At 54.1% G+C, this 16,357-nt stretch overlaps 1 protein-coding gene and 1 non-coding gene across 2 annotated transcripts in view; one reads left to right on the forward strand and one right to left on the reverse strand.

The window, feature by feature from the left end:
• LOC144168458 (amine oxidase [flavin-containing] B-like) overlaps positions 1-15,991 on the reverse strand; it is a 39,136-nt gene extending 23,145 nt beyond the window's left edge. The window contains exons 1-3 of the mRNA XM_077697439.1: positions 15,904-15,991; positions 13,677-13,931; positions 5,050-5,144 (exon numbers count right to left, since the gene is read on the reverse strand). Coding sequence (XP_077553565.1) covers positions 5,050-5,144; positions 13,677-13,931; positions 15,904-15,991 — 438 coding nt within the window. The remainder of the gene's footprint in view (positions 1-5,049; positions 5,145-13,676; positions 13,932-15,903) is intronic.
• Positions 7,173-7,245, forward strand: Trnat-ggu (transfer RNA threonine (anticodon GGU)). The gene has a single exon. It is a non-coding gene; the product is annotated as a tRNA-Thr (tRNA).
• Positions 15,992-16,357: the final 366 nt, after the last annotated feature.

The following is a 16,357-nucleotide window of genomic DNA, read 5'->3' on the forward strand; positions in this document are numbered from 1 at the left end:
GTTTCGTCTGCGGCATCAACGACCCCGCCATTCAGACGCGACTCCTGGAGCTTCCTGACCCCTCGCTGGACGACGCCGTGAAGGCAGCGCTGGCGATGGAGGCTGCGGCCAAGGACGCGGGCGAGATAGCGCGCGCGGCCGGCTCACCGTCGGCGGAGGCGGCGGTGAACAAGATGGCGACACGGCATGGCAGGTGCAGTCGCTACGGTGGTGGCCACCCCCCCCCCTCACAGTGCCAGTTCGCGGAAGCGGAGTGCTTTGCGTGCGGAAGAACTGGGCACATTGCTCGGGCGTGCCGAGGGGGGACGACGGCGGACGGACGGAAGCAGCAGCCGGCGTCGAGCACAGGTTCCGCGCCAGCCCACGGCCAAGGGACTCGGCGCAAGGGTAGGCGGCGGGGGCGTGCGGCAGCAGCTTCGGGTGCAGCGGCTAGGCTTCACGTCGTGGCCGAAGACCCGCAGAATTTCGACATGTGGCACGCGATCACAGTGCAGCCGTCGGTGCCACCATACATGCTGACCGTCGAAGTCTGCGGGGGCCCCATTCCCATGAAGCTGGATACGGGGGCCAGTGTGTCGGTCATGGCTGGGAAAGCCTTCAGACGCACCTTCCCTGGCGTGGCCGTCGAGGCGTCGGGCGTCATGCTGCGCAGCTACTCTGGACAGATCGCCCAAGTCGAGGGTCAAGCACAGGTCAGCGTTCGCCTTCGCGACAGGGAGGCCACCCTCCCCCTGTACCTGACCAAGGGGCCGTCACCGACGCTGCTGGGCCGGAACTGGATCCAGGCTTTCGGTGTGCGGCTGCCGGAGTACCAGGAAGCAGTGCGTGCGATGGAAGACGTCCCGAGCCTCCTGACCAAGTTCAAGGCCCTGTTCCAGCCCAGGGTGGGCACATTCGCCGGCACGGCGGCGAGCATTCATGTGCAAGAGGGAGCCAAGCTCCTGTTTTTTAAGCCGCGCCCGCTGCCGTTCGCTTTGAAGGACGGGGTCACCCAGGAGCTGCAACGGCTGCAGCGAGACGAGGTCCTGATGCCCGTCAAATCTTCGGAGTGGGCTGCTCCCATCGTGCCAGTCCTGAAGCAAGACGGCAGTGTAGGGATCTGCGGGGACTTCAAGGTCACCATCAACCCCGTCGCTACCGTGGAAAAGTACTTGCTGCCCCGTATTGAAGATCTCCGGTCAGCGCTGTCCGGGGGACAGAAGTTCACCAAGCTCGACCTCAGAGATGCGTACCAGCAGCTGCTGCTCCAGGAGTCGTCCCGGAAGTATGTCACCACATCGACAACGTTGGGACTCTTCCAGTACACGCGCCTACCGTGGCCTCAGCTCCTGTCATTCTCCAGAGGGAGATGTACAACCTGTTCAGGGGCATGAGGCACGTGGCGGTGTACTTGGACGACATCCTGATGACCGGTACAGATGACGAGGACCACCTGCAGAACCTACACAGCTCCTGGCACGATTGCAGGATGCTGGGCTGAAGCTCAAGCTGGAGAAATGCATTTTCATGGCCCCCAGCGTTGAGTACCCGGGCCACGTCATTTCCCAGGCAGGCCTAGCCCCGACACCCCGCAAGTTTGAGGCTGTGCTCAAGGCGCCTAAGCCCTAGAACAAGAAAGAGCTGAAGAGCTACTTCGGCCTCATCAATTTCTACAGTAGCTTCCTGCCGAACCTGTCGTCGCATCTGCAGCCGCTGCATCTTCTGCTTCGAGATGGACAGCGGTGGACCTGGAAGAAGGAGCAGGACTTGGCCTTCCAGCGCAGCAAGGAGCTGATCACCAAGGCTCTGGTGCTGGTGCACTTCGATCCGGCCAAGCCTGTCGTCCTTACTGTAGATGCGTCGCCGTACGGCGTGGGAGCTGTCCTGGTCCACCGGGAGAATGGCCAGGAACACCCTGTGTCGTTTGCGTCCCGTCGGCTCCATGCTGCAGAACAGCGGTACAGCCAGCTGGACAAGGAAGGCCTGGCCCTCATGTTCGGGGTCAAGCGCTTCCACCAGTACCTCTGGGGCCGGAAGTTCGAGGCGGTCACAGACCACAAGCCGCTGCTGGGACTGCTGGGGCCTGACAAGGCGGTCCCAGTGCAGGCATCGCCTCGAGTGGTGCGCTGGGCCTTGAGGCTCGCGGCCTAAAACTACCGGCTGGTCTACCATCCGGGAAAGGACCTGGCACCTGCTGATGCCCTGAGCCGACTGCCCCTGCCAGAGGTGCCTGCTGGTGTTCCTGAACCTGCCGAAGTGTTCATGCTGGAGCAGGCTTACCCGGAGGTGCTGTCCAGATCGGCAGTGTCGCAAGCGACCTGCCAGGACCCAGTCCTGTCCAAGGTGGTCAAGGCGGTGTCCCGAGGGGAGGAGTTGGCTGAGCGGACGTACAGCCACAAGGCCGCCGAGCTGAGCCTGCAGCAGGGCTGCGTGCTGTGGGTTGCCAGGGTGGTGATTCCACAGAGCCTGCGATCCAGGGTCCTGCAGTTGCTGCACGCGGGTCATCCAGGCGTGGAGAAGACCAAGATGGTGGCCCGGTCCCACGTTTGGTGGCCTGGCCTGGACCAGGACATTGCTCGCATGGTGCAGAGCTGCCAAGTCTGCCAGGAGAACCAGCGAGCCTCGCGCCATGTGGAGATCACCCCCTGGCCGTTCCCGTAGAGACCCTGGTCCCGCCTGCACGTGGATTTCGGGGGGCCCTTCAAGGGCCACTACTTCCTGGTGGTGGTGGACGCCTTCTCCAAGTGGGTGGAGGTGCTGCCGGTCACCACTCCCTCGGCAGGAGCAACCATTGCGGCGCTGCGGCAAGTCTTCGCAGCCCAGGGGTTGCCGGACGTCATCGTGTCCGACAACGGTCCCACTTTCGCCAGTGAACAGTACCTGGCCTGGCTGACGAAGAACGGAATCCGTCGGATGATGGTTCCGCCGTACCACCCTGCGTCGAATGGTGCTGCCGAGCGGGTCGTGCAAACGAGGAAGGACAAGCTCAAGAAGAGCAAGGCTGGGGATTTCCGGACGCAGGTTGCCCGGGTCCTGTTCCAGTACCGGACCACACCCCATGATGTCACGGGCCGTGCCCCCTGTGAGCTCCTGTTGGGCCGGATGGTGAAGACACCGTTGGTCGTGTTCCACCCCGATCTCCGGTCCAGAGCGCTCCTGAAGCAGCTCAAGCAGAAGCTGGCGGCTGACCGAGGTTGCCGTCCTGGGCCTTTGCCGGAGTCTGGGGCTCCGGTCTTGGCCAGGAACTTCCGGCCTGGTCCACGCTGGTCTGCCGGGCATGTGGTCTCTCCTGCCAGTGCGTCATCACTGCTTGTTCGCATGTCGGACGGGACCACGTGGCACCGGCACGTGGACCATGTGAGGCCTCGCCTGGCAACCTAAGCCGCCCCTTCAAGAAGCCAGCAGGCAGGGGAGCCAACTACACCGACCGCTGCCAGCACAGCACCAGGGGCTGGTTCTACTCGCACCACTGTGGCGCCACGTGCAAGTCCTGCGACACCTGCAAGGCTGGCGGACGGTGCGAGGGTGACACAAGCGGCACCTGATGCTGCCAAACCTGCATCGACACCTGTCCTCAGGCGGAGTGCGAGACTATGGAGACCGCCAGACTTACTCGCTGGGGTGACAGGTGTTGTTTCGTGTTGTGTAGGACAAACAAACTTGGGGGTGATTGGTGTGACAAGTTTGTGGCGCCCCCCAACCCTGATATTCGTTGGCCGCTAAGTTCAGTGGCCCCACCAGGCTCGGTGGGCAACATTGTGGGTGGCCGGAGAATAAACACCGCCGAGCACGGCTGCTCGCGGTCAGTCACCGTCACCACCAGCACGCTCCATGTCGTCTCTCGGCTGGAGGGTACCCCTTCCCTCCCAGGTTCACGAACGAGGGGCTAAATCGTGACAATCTCAATACCACGACAGGCTCGTAACAGCTGCGCTCTAAAACAGGTAGACCTTAGAACCAGCGCCCCTAAATGTCACGGAACGCCAGGTTTGGTAACGGCAAAACACCCATACCCAGTTTAACAGCTGGAAGCACGTGAAACAACTGAAAGCCAAGCGAATCCGAACACGCTTCCGGTCAAATTGGTGAGCTCGCGGAAAACCTCGCAAGTGGCGTATACCACCAACTGTGTCTTTTTGTTTACGACGCGAATTGTTAATCCAGTGAAATTATAGTTTTTCCTCGCCACAGGGCAGAAAGGGCAGTCATAAGTAGTTATGTGTATACCTGCGTAACTTATGTAGTCGCTCTAGTGTGGCAACGCTGACGGCAACCTATAGTTGCTCGCCAAAATCGTCTATCCAGATGTCTGCGCGACAAATTACAATATTAAGTTCTACATGCCATTGTCTATCCGAATGCCCGTAGTTCATGCCCTATGATACTGTGTAGTCCGGCATGGAATATCTATATATGGTCATGGCGCCCAACATTTGGTAAACCGGGTCGATTCCATGCTTCGTGGTATCCTGAAAAGTGTTGCTTATGATCTTTCTCCCAAGTCCGATGTGTTAAAAATCTTGTCATTACCAGATTTCAATTCTCTGCTGTTCGAAACCGTTGTCTTAAACCATTTATGGTACAGTCACTACAAAATTTCCCACGTGCCTGCTCGTTCCCTGAGACCTAAAAATCATTATGTTACACCCCACTGCAATACAAGATACGGTAGAACACTCCGTAACTACTATGTCCCTGCAATGTTTAATTCACTCCCCCCTGCATACTAGAAGTTAAAACGAAACGTAGTCTCAGAAAGGCTCTTAGACACATTAATGCGTGATCGGAATCCTGTAATGTTTCCGATATTTTATTTCATTGTTGTTTTCGTGCTAATTAGTTGCTACTGATGGCTCTGTTGCCGTCTGCCAGGCACTGCCGTTCAAGCCCACTGCGGCTTTGGCAGGCCCGTCTCTTGTATTGTATTGCACTCACGCCATCAATAGGTATTATTATTATTATTAAAAATGCATACTCCGTTGTCTTCCTGAGTGGCTTTGTAAGCGCAGCGCCGTTCACTTGCGCATTCTGTTGGACAAAAGGCCGAGAACTTAGAGGGGCGTGCCTCACCTTGACGGTGAAAGTGCGACCACCCACCCTGTCTCGAGCCTCGAGGACCGTCACGTCGACGCCACGGTCCGTCAAAAGCTTGGCCGCCGATAGTCCTGTTTTTTTTTTTCGCCCCGTGAGGACGCAAAACACAACAAGGAAAAAAAAATAAATGAAGCGTTGGGAGTTAAAGAAACTAACGCGGCGAAATAAATCAACTTTTGAAGACTTGCTATGTATACTCATGTCTTATTCAATTGAATGTTCGTTTCAGCCAGCCGTTTATAATAGTGCAGGAAGATCCAAGTTTGGTAGCCACCTATCATCGTCGTTGCAAGTGCCGGAAGTAAGTCTCTAAAGCAGCTAACGTTGTGCATGGCGAAAAGTCGTTGCTATTTGGCGAATGTGACGTAAGCCCCAGAATTTGTCCCGCCGCACTCCAGCGCTTGGATAACTGCCGGCTGACCAGAAGAAGCCATCGTCGGAGGTTTTCCTTTGCTATAGTAACGGCCCCAAGACTTTATCCCCGCCGCGTGTGGCTGCACATTCATGCTACACCTGACACTTCCTCCACGCGCTCGCCCATGCGGCAATGTATCGTTTCGGGTGCTAGTAAGTATAGGTCGCTCGGTGGAAGCACAGTAGCTTTCATAACTGCAAGCCGGCCCAGTTGGAGTTGATGCATCTTGACAAATAGCGCACACAAACGGGGACACGAAAGGACGCTTTCTTGTTCCCGTACTGTCTATATATATACCACGTTCCTTCCTCCCATTCCACCTCTACACTCCTCTTACCCTCACCAATCACTTTCCCTCAAATTTCCAGTGGGTCGTAAACCATATGGAATGGGCTTATCAGCAACATTTCTCGCTGATTCGAGTGACATACATACATACATAGATGCATACATACATACATACATACATACATACATACATACATACATACATACATACATTAGCATTCGCAGCTGCACCATCGTCATCGACACGCTGATGTGTTGTATGATAAGTAAAGAAGAGGACGAAGTGGGTTTCCACGCTCGAACACCAGCACTGCGTCTGCGTCTCTTTTCTCCGCGCCCCTGGCCCGTCGGCCACAGGCGCTGTGCAACATATCTGGGTGCGGGCGGCTCGCCACTTTACGCGATGGCCAGCCCTGCCTACACATACATACGTACGTACATACATACATACATACATACATACATACATACATACATACGTACATACATACATACATACACACGCATATATATACATGCATACAGTTAAACCTGCTGAATAAATTTGAGGCGCTAAACAACGGGGACCAGGAGAAACACGTAGACACAGACAAGGCGCCACTTCCAACTAAACTTTATTAGTGAAAAACCCTAGGTTAAATACACTGTTCTGACGTCATGAAAAAAAAGTGATAATGCGACCGACGGTGTACTGATGCACTTGTTTCCTGCCTTGTGAATGAAGTACGCCTCCACAATCTCTCTTTCTTGCCTATCTCTGACCCATTTTAAGAACGTGGCCTGTTTGAAGAGCTGAGTGCAGTTTGTACCCTGCAGAGTGCACCTTTTGCAGTACTCAGCCATGTGGCCCCCAGCGTTGTTCTTTACTGCCCAACAGTGCTCGCGCGCTCTGTCGTTGCAACATCTGCCTGTTTGACCAATATAACACTTGTTACAACTCATGGGAATCTCGTAGACAACTCCCATGGTGCATTCTGTGTATAATTCGCCGTGGTTCTTGGAGCACGATTGCCGCTTCCTTTGCGTCATCATAGGGCAAAACTTCGCCACTTTGCAGGGCGCGCTAAACACCACATTGACGTCGTACCTTTGAGCAACTTTTTTGAGGTTATGGGAGATCCTGTGCCAATACGGGATAACGTGAACTTTCTTTCTTTCTATTTTCTTTTGCATCTCACCTTCCTTCGGTTTTCGTTTAAATTTTTGCAGAAGTGCTTCGCAAACGCCAGAAACAACCGCAGAAGAGAATCCCGCATTGCTCAGCCGGGCAATCTGTTTATTAAATGCGTCTTGTAACAAGCCATACGCGCTGATTTTGTTTCCTGCACCACCCCCTAGTGCAGTAAACAAAAAATACCTTAACATAAATACCCGAGAAAGTGGTGGGGAAACAGCCCCGCCGGTAGCGTAGTGGTTATCGCACCAGACCGGTATTCTGGAGGTCGTGGGTTCGGATCCCACCCGGCGGGCATTTTTGCACCACTTTCTTTCTGACTCAAAAATTCTTCATCTGTTTCTATGACCCACCACAACCTCCCCTTTGCTTTTCGAGGTTTTCTTGACTGCCAACCCTTATTTTCTGTCTTATTTCACCGAGCCCCTCATTTCCCATTTCTGATTCGCTACATGATTAGCGAGGGCCTCTGTTCTGGCAGTCTTGGTGCCAAGGTTAGCTTAAGAGGGTTCAACGCTGGTCGACCACTCTCGACATGTCGTAGACACACGAGTCACGGCCCGGGGGTTAAAAAGGTCCCCTTCAGCCCGAGTAGTCCGAGTGGCGCTGGCAACCACCCACTAGTGCAGGAAACAAAAAAATACCTTAACATAAATACCCGGGAAAGTGGTGGGGAAACAGCCCCGCCGTTAGCGTAGTGGTTATCGTACCAGACCGGTATTCTGGAGCTCGTGGGTTCGGATCCCACCCGGCGGGCAGTTTTTCACCACTTTCTTTCTGACTCAAAAAATTCTTCATCTGTTTCTATGACCCACAACAACCTCCCCTTTGCTTGAAAGCAAGCCCCGAGGAAAGCAAGTTCTCTTTGCTGAAACGTAGGCCACAATCGTGCTTTTACCTTGTCCGAAGTTTTTCTTCTCTTGTGTTCTCTACCATCTTCAAAGTTCTACTGCTCCCTATATATATATATATATATATATATATATATATATATATATATATATATATATATATATATATATATATAAGATTGTCACGGGACGTGGCGGAAAATCGCCGCAGGCCACCACCAAGGATGATGACGACGAAGAGCTGTGTGCGCGGCACGGCCAGCGCGGGCTCGGTTATGGCTTGATGTAAATAGTTCTTCCCCATTATGTAAATACATCGCTTCATCGCTACATAGTTCGTGTCATCTGCCGCCACGTTACAAATATATTGAGAGACGCGTCAAGGGCAGCCGTCACACAGGAAGGGCGCCGGAGAGACAATCGACACAGCGCGTTTATTCCGACAGGCAGCCAGGACTCTAGCACAGGGAATGATTATGTGGATGGGTATGAGAAACATATGACGTACGACGTTATGATGATAATGGTCGTGAGAAGCAGACGGAGTGCAAGGTGGATTGGATACAGAAGTATCAGGCGCGTTCCATGTGCCCTTGGATATAGTTGACCCTCCGGTAGTTGACCGAACATCGTTTATTGGCAGGAGCAGAAGCAAGGCTAGCGTAGGTACAAGCGTACAGACGATGGCCGAACTCGCGCGCCGAGCACCTTCTGCCGTACTTCTTCCGCTGCTACCAGCGTGCGCGTATACCGTCGTGCATAGATTGGCCACGATCGCATGGCACTCTTTCTTGATGCGGCGCATCCCCCATAAGCTGATGGCGTTGCAAGAGCTGCTGATTAGCCTTGCTACAGATAGATAGAAGCAACTTTATTTTGTCGCCTGCAGACCGACACCACCATTAAATGGCGCCGCGACGCGGGCCCTTACGTCTTCTCAGCGGGTGGTCTTTACTCGACTACGGCGCGTGCTACTCCCGCGTTCGGTCGCCCTTGGGGGCGACGTCCCGGCGGTTTCGCTCGGCCTTTGTCTTTCAAGAGCCGCCGAGACCTGCTGGATGGCCCAGGTTTGGATTTCTTGGTCATAGCACTTCGCCGCAGCCGCGAGCCGCGGCGGAATCGTTGTACTTGTCGACGCTTCGTGGGGGAACTTGGTGCAGTCCCACAGGATGTGCGTTAGGGTGGCCCTCTCCCGCTGGCACACGCGGCACACATCACTCGCATACATTTGCGGGTACACATATTTCATCAACACTGGGGTGGGTAAGGACCCAGTCTGCAGTTGTCTGAACAGCACCGCCTCCGCTCGGTTCAGCCCCGGGTGCGGTGGTGGGAGAGTCGTTCGAGCCAAGCGGTGGAACTGTGTAAGTTCGTTGAACGTCGTCATACGGCTACAATCGCCCCCGGTGAAAAGGATCCAACCTGGCGACTTAGGGTGAGGACGACACCAGGGGGTCGTAGTAGGGCTTCAGTCGTTGAACGTGGACTGTTTCACGCCCTCTGCGGCGAAGGTCAGAGGAGGCGGTGACTGGTTCCACAATGTAGTTTACGGGCGAAGTGCGGGCGATGGCTTTGTAAGAGCCGTGATACTTGGCTAGAAGTTTTGAGGATAGACCCGGTGCTGGGCAGGGCACCCAGAGCCAGACATGCGAGCCCGGGTCAAATATCGGAGGAGTGGGTCAATCGTCACGGCTAACGCTGTTGATCTGCAGTTGTAAAGGAACGAGCGAGTTGGTGACATACTTCAGCGTGCTGCGCTAGTTGCGAAACCGGTTCAAATTCTGTGGCGTCAGGGTTGTAAGGTAGGATGGTGTCCAGTGTACAGGTCGGCTCGCGTCCATAAAGTAGGAAAAACGGAGAAGATCCTGTCGTTGTCTGCGTAACCGTGTTATATAAGTTATGAACGGAAGTACGAGGTCCGAATTGGAGTGATCCGACGACACGTCCATTGAAAGCATATCTCCCAAGGTGCGGTTGAACCGCAGTGTGAGCCCATTGGTTTGCGGGTGGTACGAGGAGCTGATGCGGTGAACAACGTGGCGTTCGGCGAGTAGAGCTTTCACAACGTCCGATAGGAAAACGCGGCCTCGATCACTCAAAAGTTCCGGAGGTGCTCCGTAGCGAAGGACAAAGTGACGTAAAAGAAAAGTGGCGCGTCACGAGCCGTGGATGCCGGCAAGGCAGGTGTTTCGGCGTACATTGTGATGCGGTCTACCGCAACAATTATCCACCTGTTACCGGCGGCCGTTAAAGGCAGTGGCCCGTTCATATCGATGCCAACGCGATCAAAGGGTTTCGCGGGGCACGGTAGTGGTTGCAACGGGGCCGTATAGCGAGTAGGCGGTGACTTGCGGCGTTGACATTCCGGACACGAGCGCACGTACTTCCGCACGTAGTTATACATGCCCCTCCAATAGTAACGTAGGCGGAGTCGCTCGTACGTTTTGAAGACGCCAGCGTGCGCGCAACTCGGGTCGGCATGAAAGGCGGCGCAGATGTCTGCACGCATATGGCGTAGGATAACTAAAAGCCACTTCCGACCGTCCGAGTTGTAGTTCCGACGATAAAGAAGCTCTTCACGCAGTTGGTAGTGAGAGGCTTGTCGCTGCAGTGACCTGGGTGCTCCGGTAGCTGAAGGACCAGACAGGACGCCGATGATGGAAGCTATCCATGGGTCCTTACGCTGCTCGGCAGTCATGTTGGTGACACTGAGAGACGACAAGCTACAGTCCGCTGTGGTAAGGTGAGACACGTCAGCCGGCATTGGAGAGCTGGAGAGTGTGTCAGCATCCGAATGCTTACGGCGGGAACGGTAAACCACGCGGATATCATATTCTTGCAGACGAAGAGCCCACCGCCCAAGACGACCCGAAGGATCCTTCAGGGAGGCGAGCCAACAAAGCGCGTGGTGATCGGTCCCCACGTCAAATGGGCGACCATACAAGTACGGGCGGAACTTCCCCAGCGCCCATATATATGGCCAAACATTCCTTCTCAGTGACGGAGTAATTTGTTTCTGCTTTCGCCAGTGCCCGACTCGCGTACGCAACAACATATTCCTCACAGCCGGATTTCCGCTGGGCGAGCACGGCACCAAGGCCAATCCCACTCGCATCAGTGTGCACTTCTGTTGGGGCCGACGGGTCAAAGTGCCGTAATATAGGCGGGGATGTCCACAAACGACGCAGTGTCGCAAACGCCTCGTCGCAGGAAGGTGACCAAGCAGAAATGCCGCTGTCGTTACCGAGGAGCTTGGTGAGAGGCGAAATGATGGTCGCAAAGTTGCGAACAAACGGTCCAAAATACGAGCACAGCCCAATGAAGCTCCGAAGGAAGCGCCTTCAGTGTGGTCGGCTTCGGGAACTTTGCAACGGCTCGAAGCTTTGTCGCGTCGGGGCTGATGCAGTCTTTGGAAATGACATAACCGAGGATGGTAAGCTTGCGTGCGGCGAAGTGGCATTTTTTGAGGTTGAGCTGCAGCCCAGCGTTCGCAAGGCAAGTCAGGACTTGTTCTAGGCGAATCAGGTGTGTCTCGAAATCTGGAGAGAAAACGACTACGTCATCCAGGTAACAGAGGCACGTCTTCCACTTGAGGCCACGGAGGAGACTGTCCATCATTCTTTCGAACGTGGCGGGGGCGTTGCAAAGCCCATACGGCATAACGTTGAATTCGTAAAGGCCGTCTGGGGTATACAAATGCCGTTTTTGCGCGATCAGACTCGGCCATGGGGACTTGCCAGTACCCGGAGCGTAAGTCGAGTGATGAGAAAAATTCCGCTTCCTGCAGACAGTCCAGCGCATCGTCGATACGCGGAAGAGGGTACACGTCTTTTCTTGTGATGGTATTCAAGCGGCGATAATCAACGCAAAACCGAATAGAGCCGTCTTTCTTCTTAACAACAACCACTGGTGAAGCCCACGGACTCTTCGAGGGATGAACAACACCTCGTTGAAGCATATCCGTGACGTGGTCTTCAATGGTTCGCCGCTCTGTCGGAGACATACGATATGGGCGCGGTCGAAGTGGGGCATGCGATCCGGTGTCGACTGAGTGCGTAACAGTAGACGTGCGGCCCAGCGAGGTTTGCGCGCAATCAAAGGAAGGACGAAACTTCGAAAGCAATAAAGTAAGACCTTCTCGTTGGGTTGCATCCAGATTGACGTCGATGCAGTGGACAAAGGCATCGAATGGCAATAGTTCGGGCGAACATGGAGAAGCACTCAGTTCACTCATCTCAAGATGGTAAAGATCACCTGCTACGCCAACAACTTGACGAGGATCTACAAGCTCTGCGAAGCCAAGTGTTTCTCCCTGTAGAAGAGCGCACGGGGTCGCTGACGGATTGGTCACCAACATGGTGGTGGCGTCATCACGAACAGTTAAAACGGCGGAAGGCAGCGGAAGGCATTTGCGGCGGAAGAAAGTGTCGGAAGGCGTAAACAAAACAGTGGCGTCGGGGACAGAGGTAAAGCACAGCTAGGGGCACGATGACGGAGGAGCTGGGCGGGACGTCGGTGTCTTCAGCGGCGAGTAATTTCGTAGGGGCATGACAAGAACCGCCGAAAAGAACAGAAGAAAGCTCGACATCAGCACGGGAACAATTAGACTGCGTTATTGTGGGAAAGTAAGTCCCACCCGAGGATGATGTCGTGAGAGCAAGATGGCAGCACGATGAATTCGATGGTGTACGAATTGTGCTTTGTTGACGACACGAGCAGTGCAGGCGGCTAGCGGATTAATGGGCTGTCAATTGGCGGTGCGTAACGAGAGTCCAGGAAGAGGCGTCATTAATTTTCGAATAGAACGGCAGCGGTAGGCGTGAATGACAGAAACAGCGGCTCCAGTGTCGATGAGAGCAAGGGTAGGGACACCTCACACAATTACGTCGATAAGATTTTTAGGCGAGAAATGAGGACTTCTAGGATTCGATGACAACGCAGTTCTTGCCTCCGGAACTGCGGATTTTAGTTTTCCTCTTCGGCATCAGTAGGGCGGCGACACATGGGAGACACCGAACGGCGACGTGGAGAAGCTGAACGGCGGCCAGTGAAAGTTGGACGTTCAGTCGGCTCAGAGGGCAAATTGTACTGCACTTGTTGAGGGGCATACGGCGGAAAGTAAGGGGTTCCGTAAAAAGGTGCCTGGGGATAGCTGGTGGCGTGCGGCAATATGCGGCGGCGACAGTAGCGAGAGAGAGAGAAAAAGCTTTAATGAGCAAAAATAATTGTTGGGCGGCTTCCTAGTCCGGAAGTCCATGGACAGCCCTGGCTCTGTCCGCTCGGTCAACCAAGATCACCTGGTCGTCGACGCTCGAGCTGGACAACATGCTCTCCCACTGCTCCCGGGAAGGGTTGGGAATGGGGAGAAGGTCGGGGTTTCGGTCGCACTCCCAGACGATGTGGTAGAGTGTGCCTGAGTAGCGAGCGACATGCCCTGGCGTTCCACATGCAAAACGAATCGGACGATTGCCCTGCGTGCGTGCGCCACTCACACGTTATCGGGAGACTGCTCACCGGGCTTATCGGCGGTCGTGCTGGTAATGCAGCCGGGGCACAGGGCGCTGGCGGAAAGGAAGCGGCAGGAAAGGAAGCGGCAGGTGGGCATAGTTCGGCGAGAGAACGAAGCAGGCTGGTGCGATAGCTGTCCTGCTACCGAGGCGTAAGTGAGGGGCGCAGCTACGGGCAGGTTATGCTGAGCCGATGGTAGTGCCTCAGCGACCTCTTCCTTAATCACATACTGAAGAGAAGGCGCCAGGGTGGTAGGCGGGTCTGAGATGCAAGGGAGGAGGGAGACTTGGCGGGCCACCTGTTGGCGAATGAAATCTTTGATTCGATTAAAACAGCGTAGGGTCCACTTCATACACTGCCTCCACACTTGACACGGGCTGCTCCCGAACACAAGCTTGCCGAGTGAGGGCTCGCTGCTTGCGCAGCTCGTCGAAACTGTGGCACAGGCGGACGAAGTAAGCGACAGTTCGGGGGTCCTTGGCTAGTAACATCTGGAAAGCGTCGTCATCAACTCCCTTCAAGATGTGTCGGACCTTCTCTGTTTCTGTCATGGAGGAGTCGACGCGCTTGCACAGGTCGATGACATCCTCTATGCAGCTAGTGAACGTCTCCCCAGCCTGCTCTGCTCGCCCGCGTAAGCGCTGCTCGGCACGAAGCTTCCTCACCGTAGGGCGCCCGAAGACTTCGATGAAGTTAGAGCGGAAGGAGGACCATGTATTATTGCGGGTTTCGTTATTATTGTACCACGTTTCCGCGAGGCCGGTGAGAGGGAAGGGAACATTGATGGCGTGGGTTCGGGTTCGTGGGTTCGGCCCCCGTGGGTTCGGCCCCCACTCTGGCGTGGGTTCGGCCCCCACTCTGGGCGTGGGTTCGGCCCCCACTCTGGGCGCGTGTTTTTCTTTCTTTCTTTCTCACGTAATTAATAATAATAAATAATAATGTAACGTCACTAACGGTAAAAAATATTCTAACCATTCCCCTATGCCTTCTTTGGCGTTGTAGACTGCCGGCATTTCTTCCTGTATTTTCTAACGAGCCCCTCATTTACAAACTCTATTATCATGCGAAAGCTTAGCGAGGGCCTCGGTTCTGGCAGCCTTGATGCCAAGGTAGCATAAGAGGGTTTCCCGCCAGTTACCCGCTTATGACAGGCTGTAGACGTTCGCGTCACGCCCCGGGGGTTGAAAAGAAGGTCCCCTTCTCCCCGTGTAGTCTGAGTGGCGCTGGCTACCACCATCAAGCGTCAGATACAGTTGTAGTATATATAAATACCCCAGAAAGTGAAGCGGAACACAGTCGCCCAGATAGCCGAATTGGTAAGGCATTCGAGATCTAATCGAAAGGCGTGGGTTCGGCCCCCACTCTGGGCGCGTGTTTTTCTTTCTTTCTTTCTCACGTAATTAATAATAATAAATAATAATGTAACGTCACTAACGGTAAAAAATATTCTAACCATTCCCCTATGCCTTCTTTGGCGTTGTAGACTGCCGGCATTTCTTCCTATATATATATATATATATATATATATATGTGTGTGTGTGTGTGTGTGTGTGTGTGTGTGTGTGTGTAGAAGGGCTTGCGTTCGGGCTAGTTGGTATTCCATAACGTTCATCTTAAGCGCACAAAATCACACGGACACGGAAGACAAGGACAAGCCCTGTCAGATAAGGAGGCAGCGTTCTTAAAAAAGAACTGGTCATGGTAATGGCTGACACGTATGGGACTGCGCAAAGTGATTTCGTTATTCTAACTCTGTATAATCGTAACCTTTTCTGTATCTCTTCTCTTTTTGCTGGTATATATTTCACCGCGATTCAATAAAATTCAGTAGGAGCGCTTGTCGTTGTCTTCTGTGTCCGTGTGATGTTGTGCGCTTAAGTTAACGTTGTGTGTGTGTGTGTGTGTGCGTGCGTGTGTGTGTGTGTGTGTGTGTGTGTGTGCGCGTGCGTGTGTGTGTGTGCGTGTGCGTGTGCGTGTGTGTGCGTGTGCGTGCGTGTGTGTGTGCGTGTGTGTGTGTGTGTGTGCGTGTGTGTGTGTGTGTGTCAAACTATTTAACTCATGTTGAGCTCACATTCTCGCTCATATTGAGAGAAAAGAGGGAAAGCGTATACCTATATAACCACTGGATGCAGAACAGCACGTGCTACAAGCCTCTATTGCAGTTTCTACACATAACCGGACAGTCTTGTTCACCCACTACACCACTGTTCTTGCTTTCCAGTGTTATTTTAATATGCCCCTCATTCCTTTATTTTCTTTTTCTCAATTTGTTTTTCTTCTTACGCTCCTTGTACACGCCGCTAAGAAAAACCACGAAGCGAACACAAAAAGTTTTCGCTGGACATGCTGCGGGGAGAAGTGACAACCGGCAATCCACCGGGTGACGAAGTATAGCTACAATTTGGCAGTAAAGCATGAGTTCGAAGTGGGAAGGATAGGAGCAGTTGCAAGTTAATAAGAGAGGCCGTCATCCTGCACTGGATACAAACGTAATGATGGTGATGATGAATACATCAGTATGCTCGTTAGACGACGCTTGCGGATACCTAAGAAGGCGCCTTTTCAGAAGCGCGGCGGCAGTGCGCCTCTCTTACCGCTTAGGCCCGCTCCGATGATGAGCACCGTCGTCGTCCTCCTATTGTCCGCGGGCTCCGCGAGGCAGGCCGCGCCATTCTGCGCCATCCCGTCTTGCGACGCCAAGCCCCGGCGACGAAACCTGCGTCGCAAGGGCGGAGATGATTGTCCCTTGTCGCCGCTCAACCGCGGTACCGCCGGTTCGTTTTCCGAGCTCATGGCTCCGCTACTGAGTCACTTTGCAGGCATCCTTGGAAAAAAGATGCTTTTTTATATACACGAAACCTGTATGAACTCTCTTCTCATAGCCTGGAATGACAGCGAGGCTGAAGGAGAGAAGAGAGAAAGCGGGACAAAGCAGCGTTCACCTTTCGCTCACCCTTTAAAAACACGTGCGATTACAGTAACGCACACGTGTGTTTCCGTCGAGTCGGCATCCGATACAAACCGCAAAGCTATGTCACAGATGGCGTA

This window comes from Haemaphysalis longicornis, unplaced genomic scaffold, assembly GCF_048455015.1.
Source record: "Haemaphysalis longicornis isolate Haplotype H1 unplaced genomic scaffold, Haemaphysalis longicornis Haplotype H1 scaffold_2, whole genome shotgun sequence".
Lineage (NCBI taxonomy): Eukaryota > Metazoa > Arthropoda > Arachnida > Ixodida > Ixodidae > Haemaphysalis > Haemaphysalis longicornis.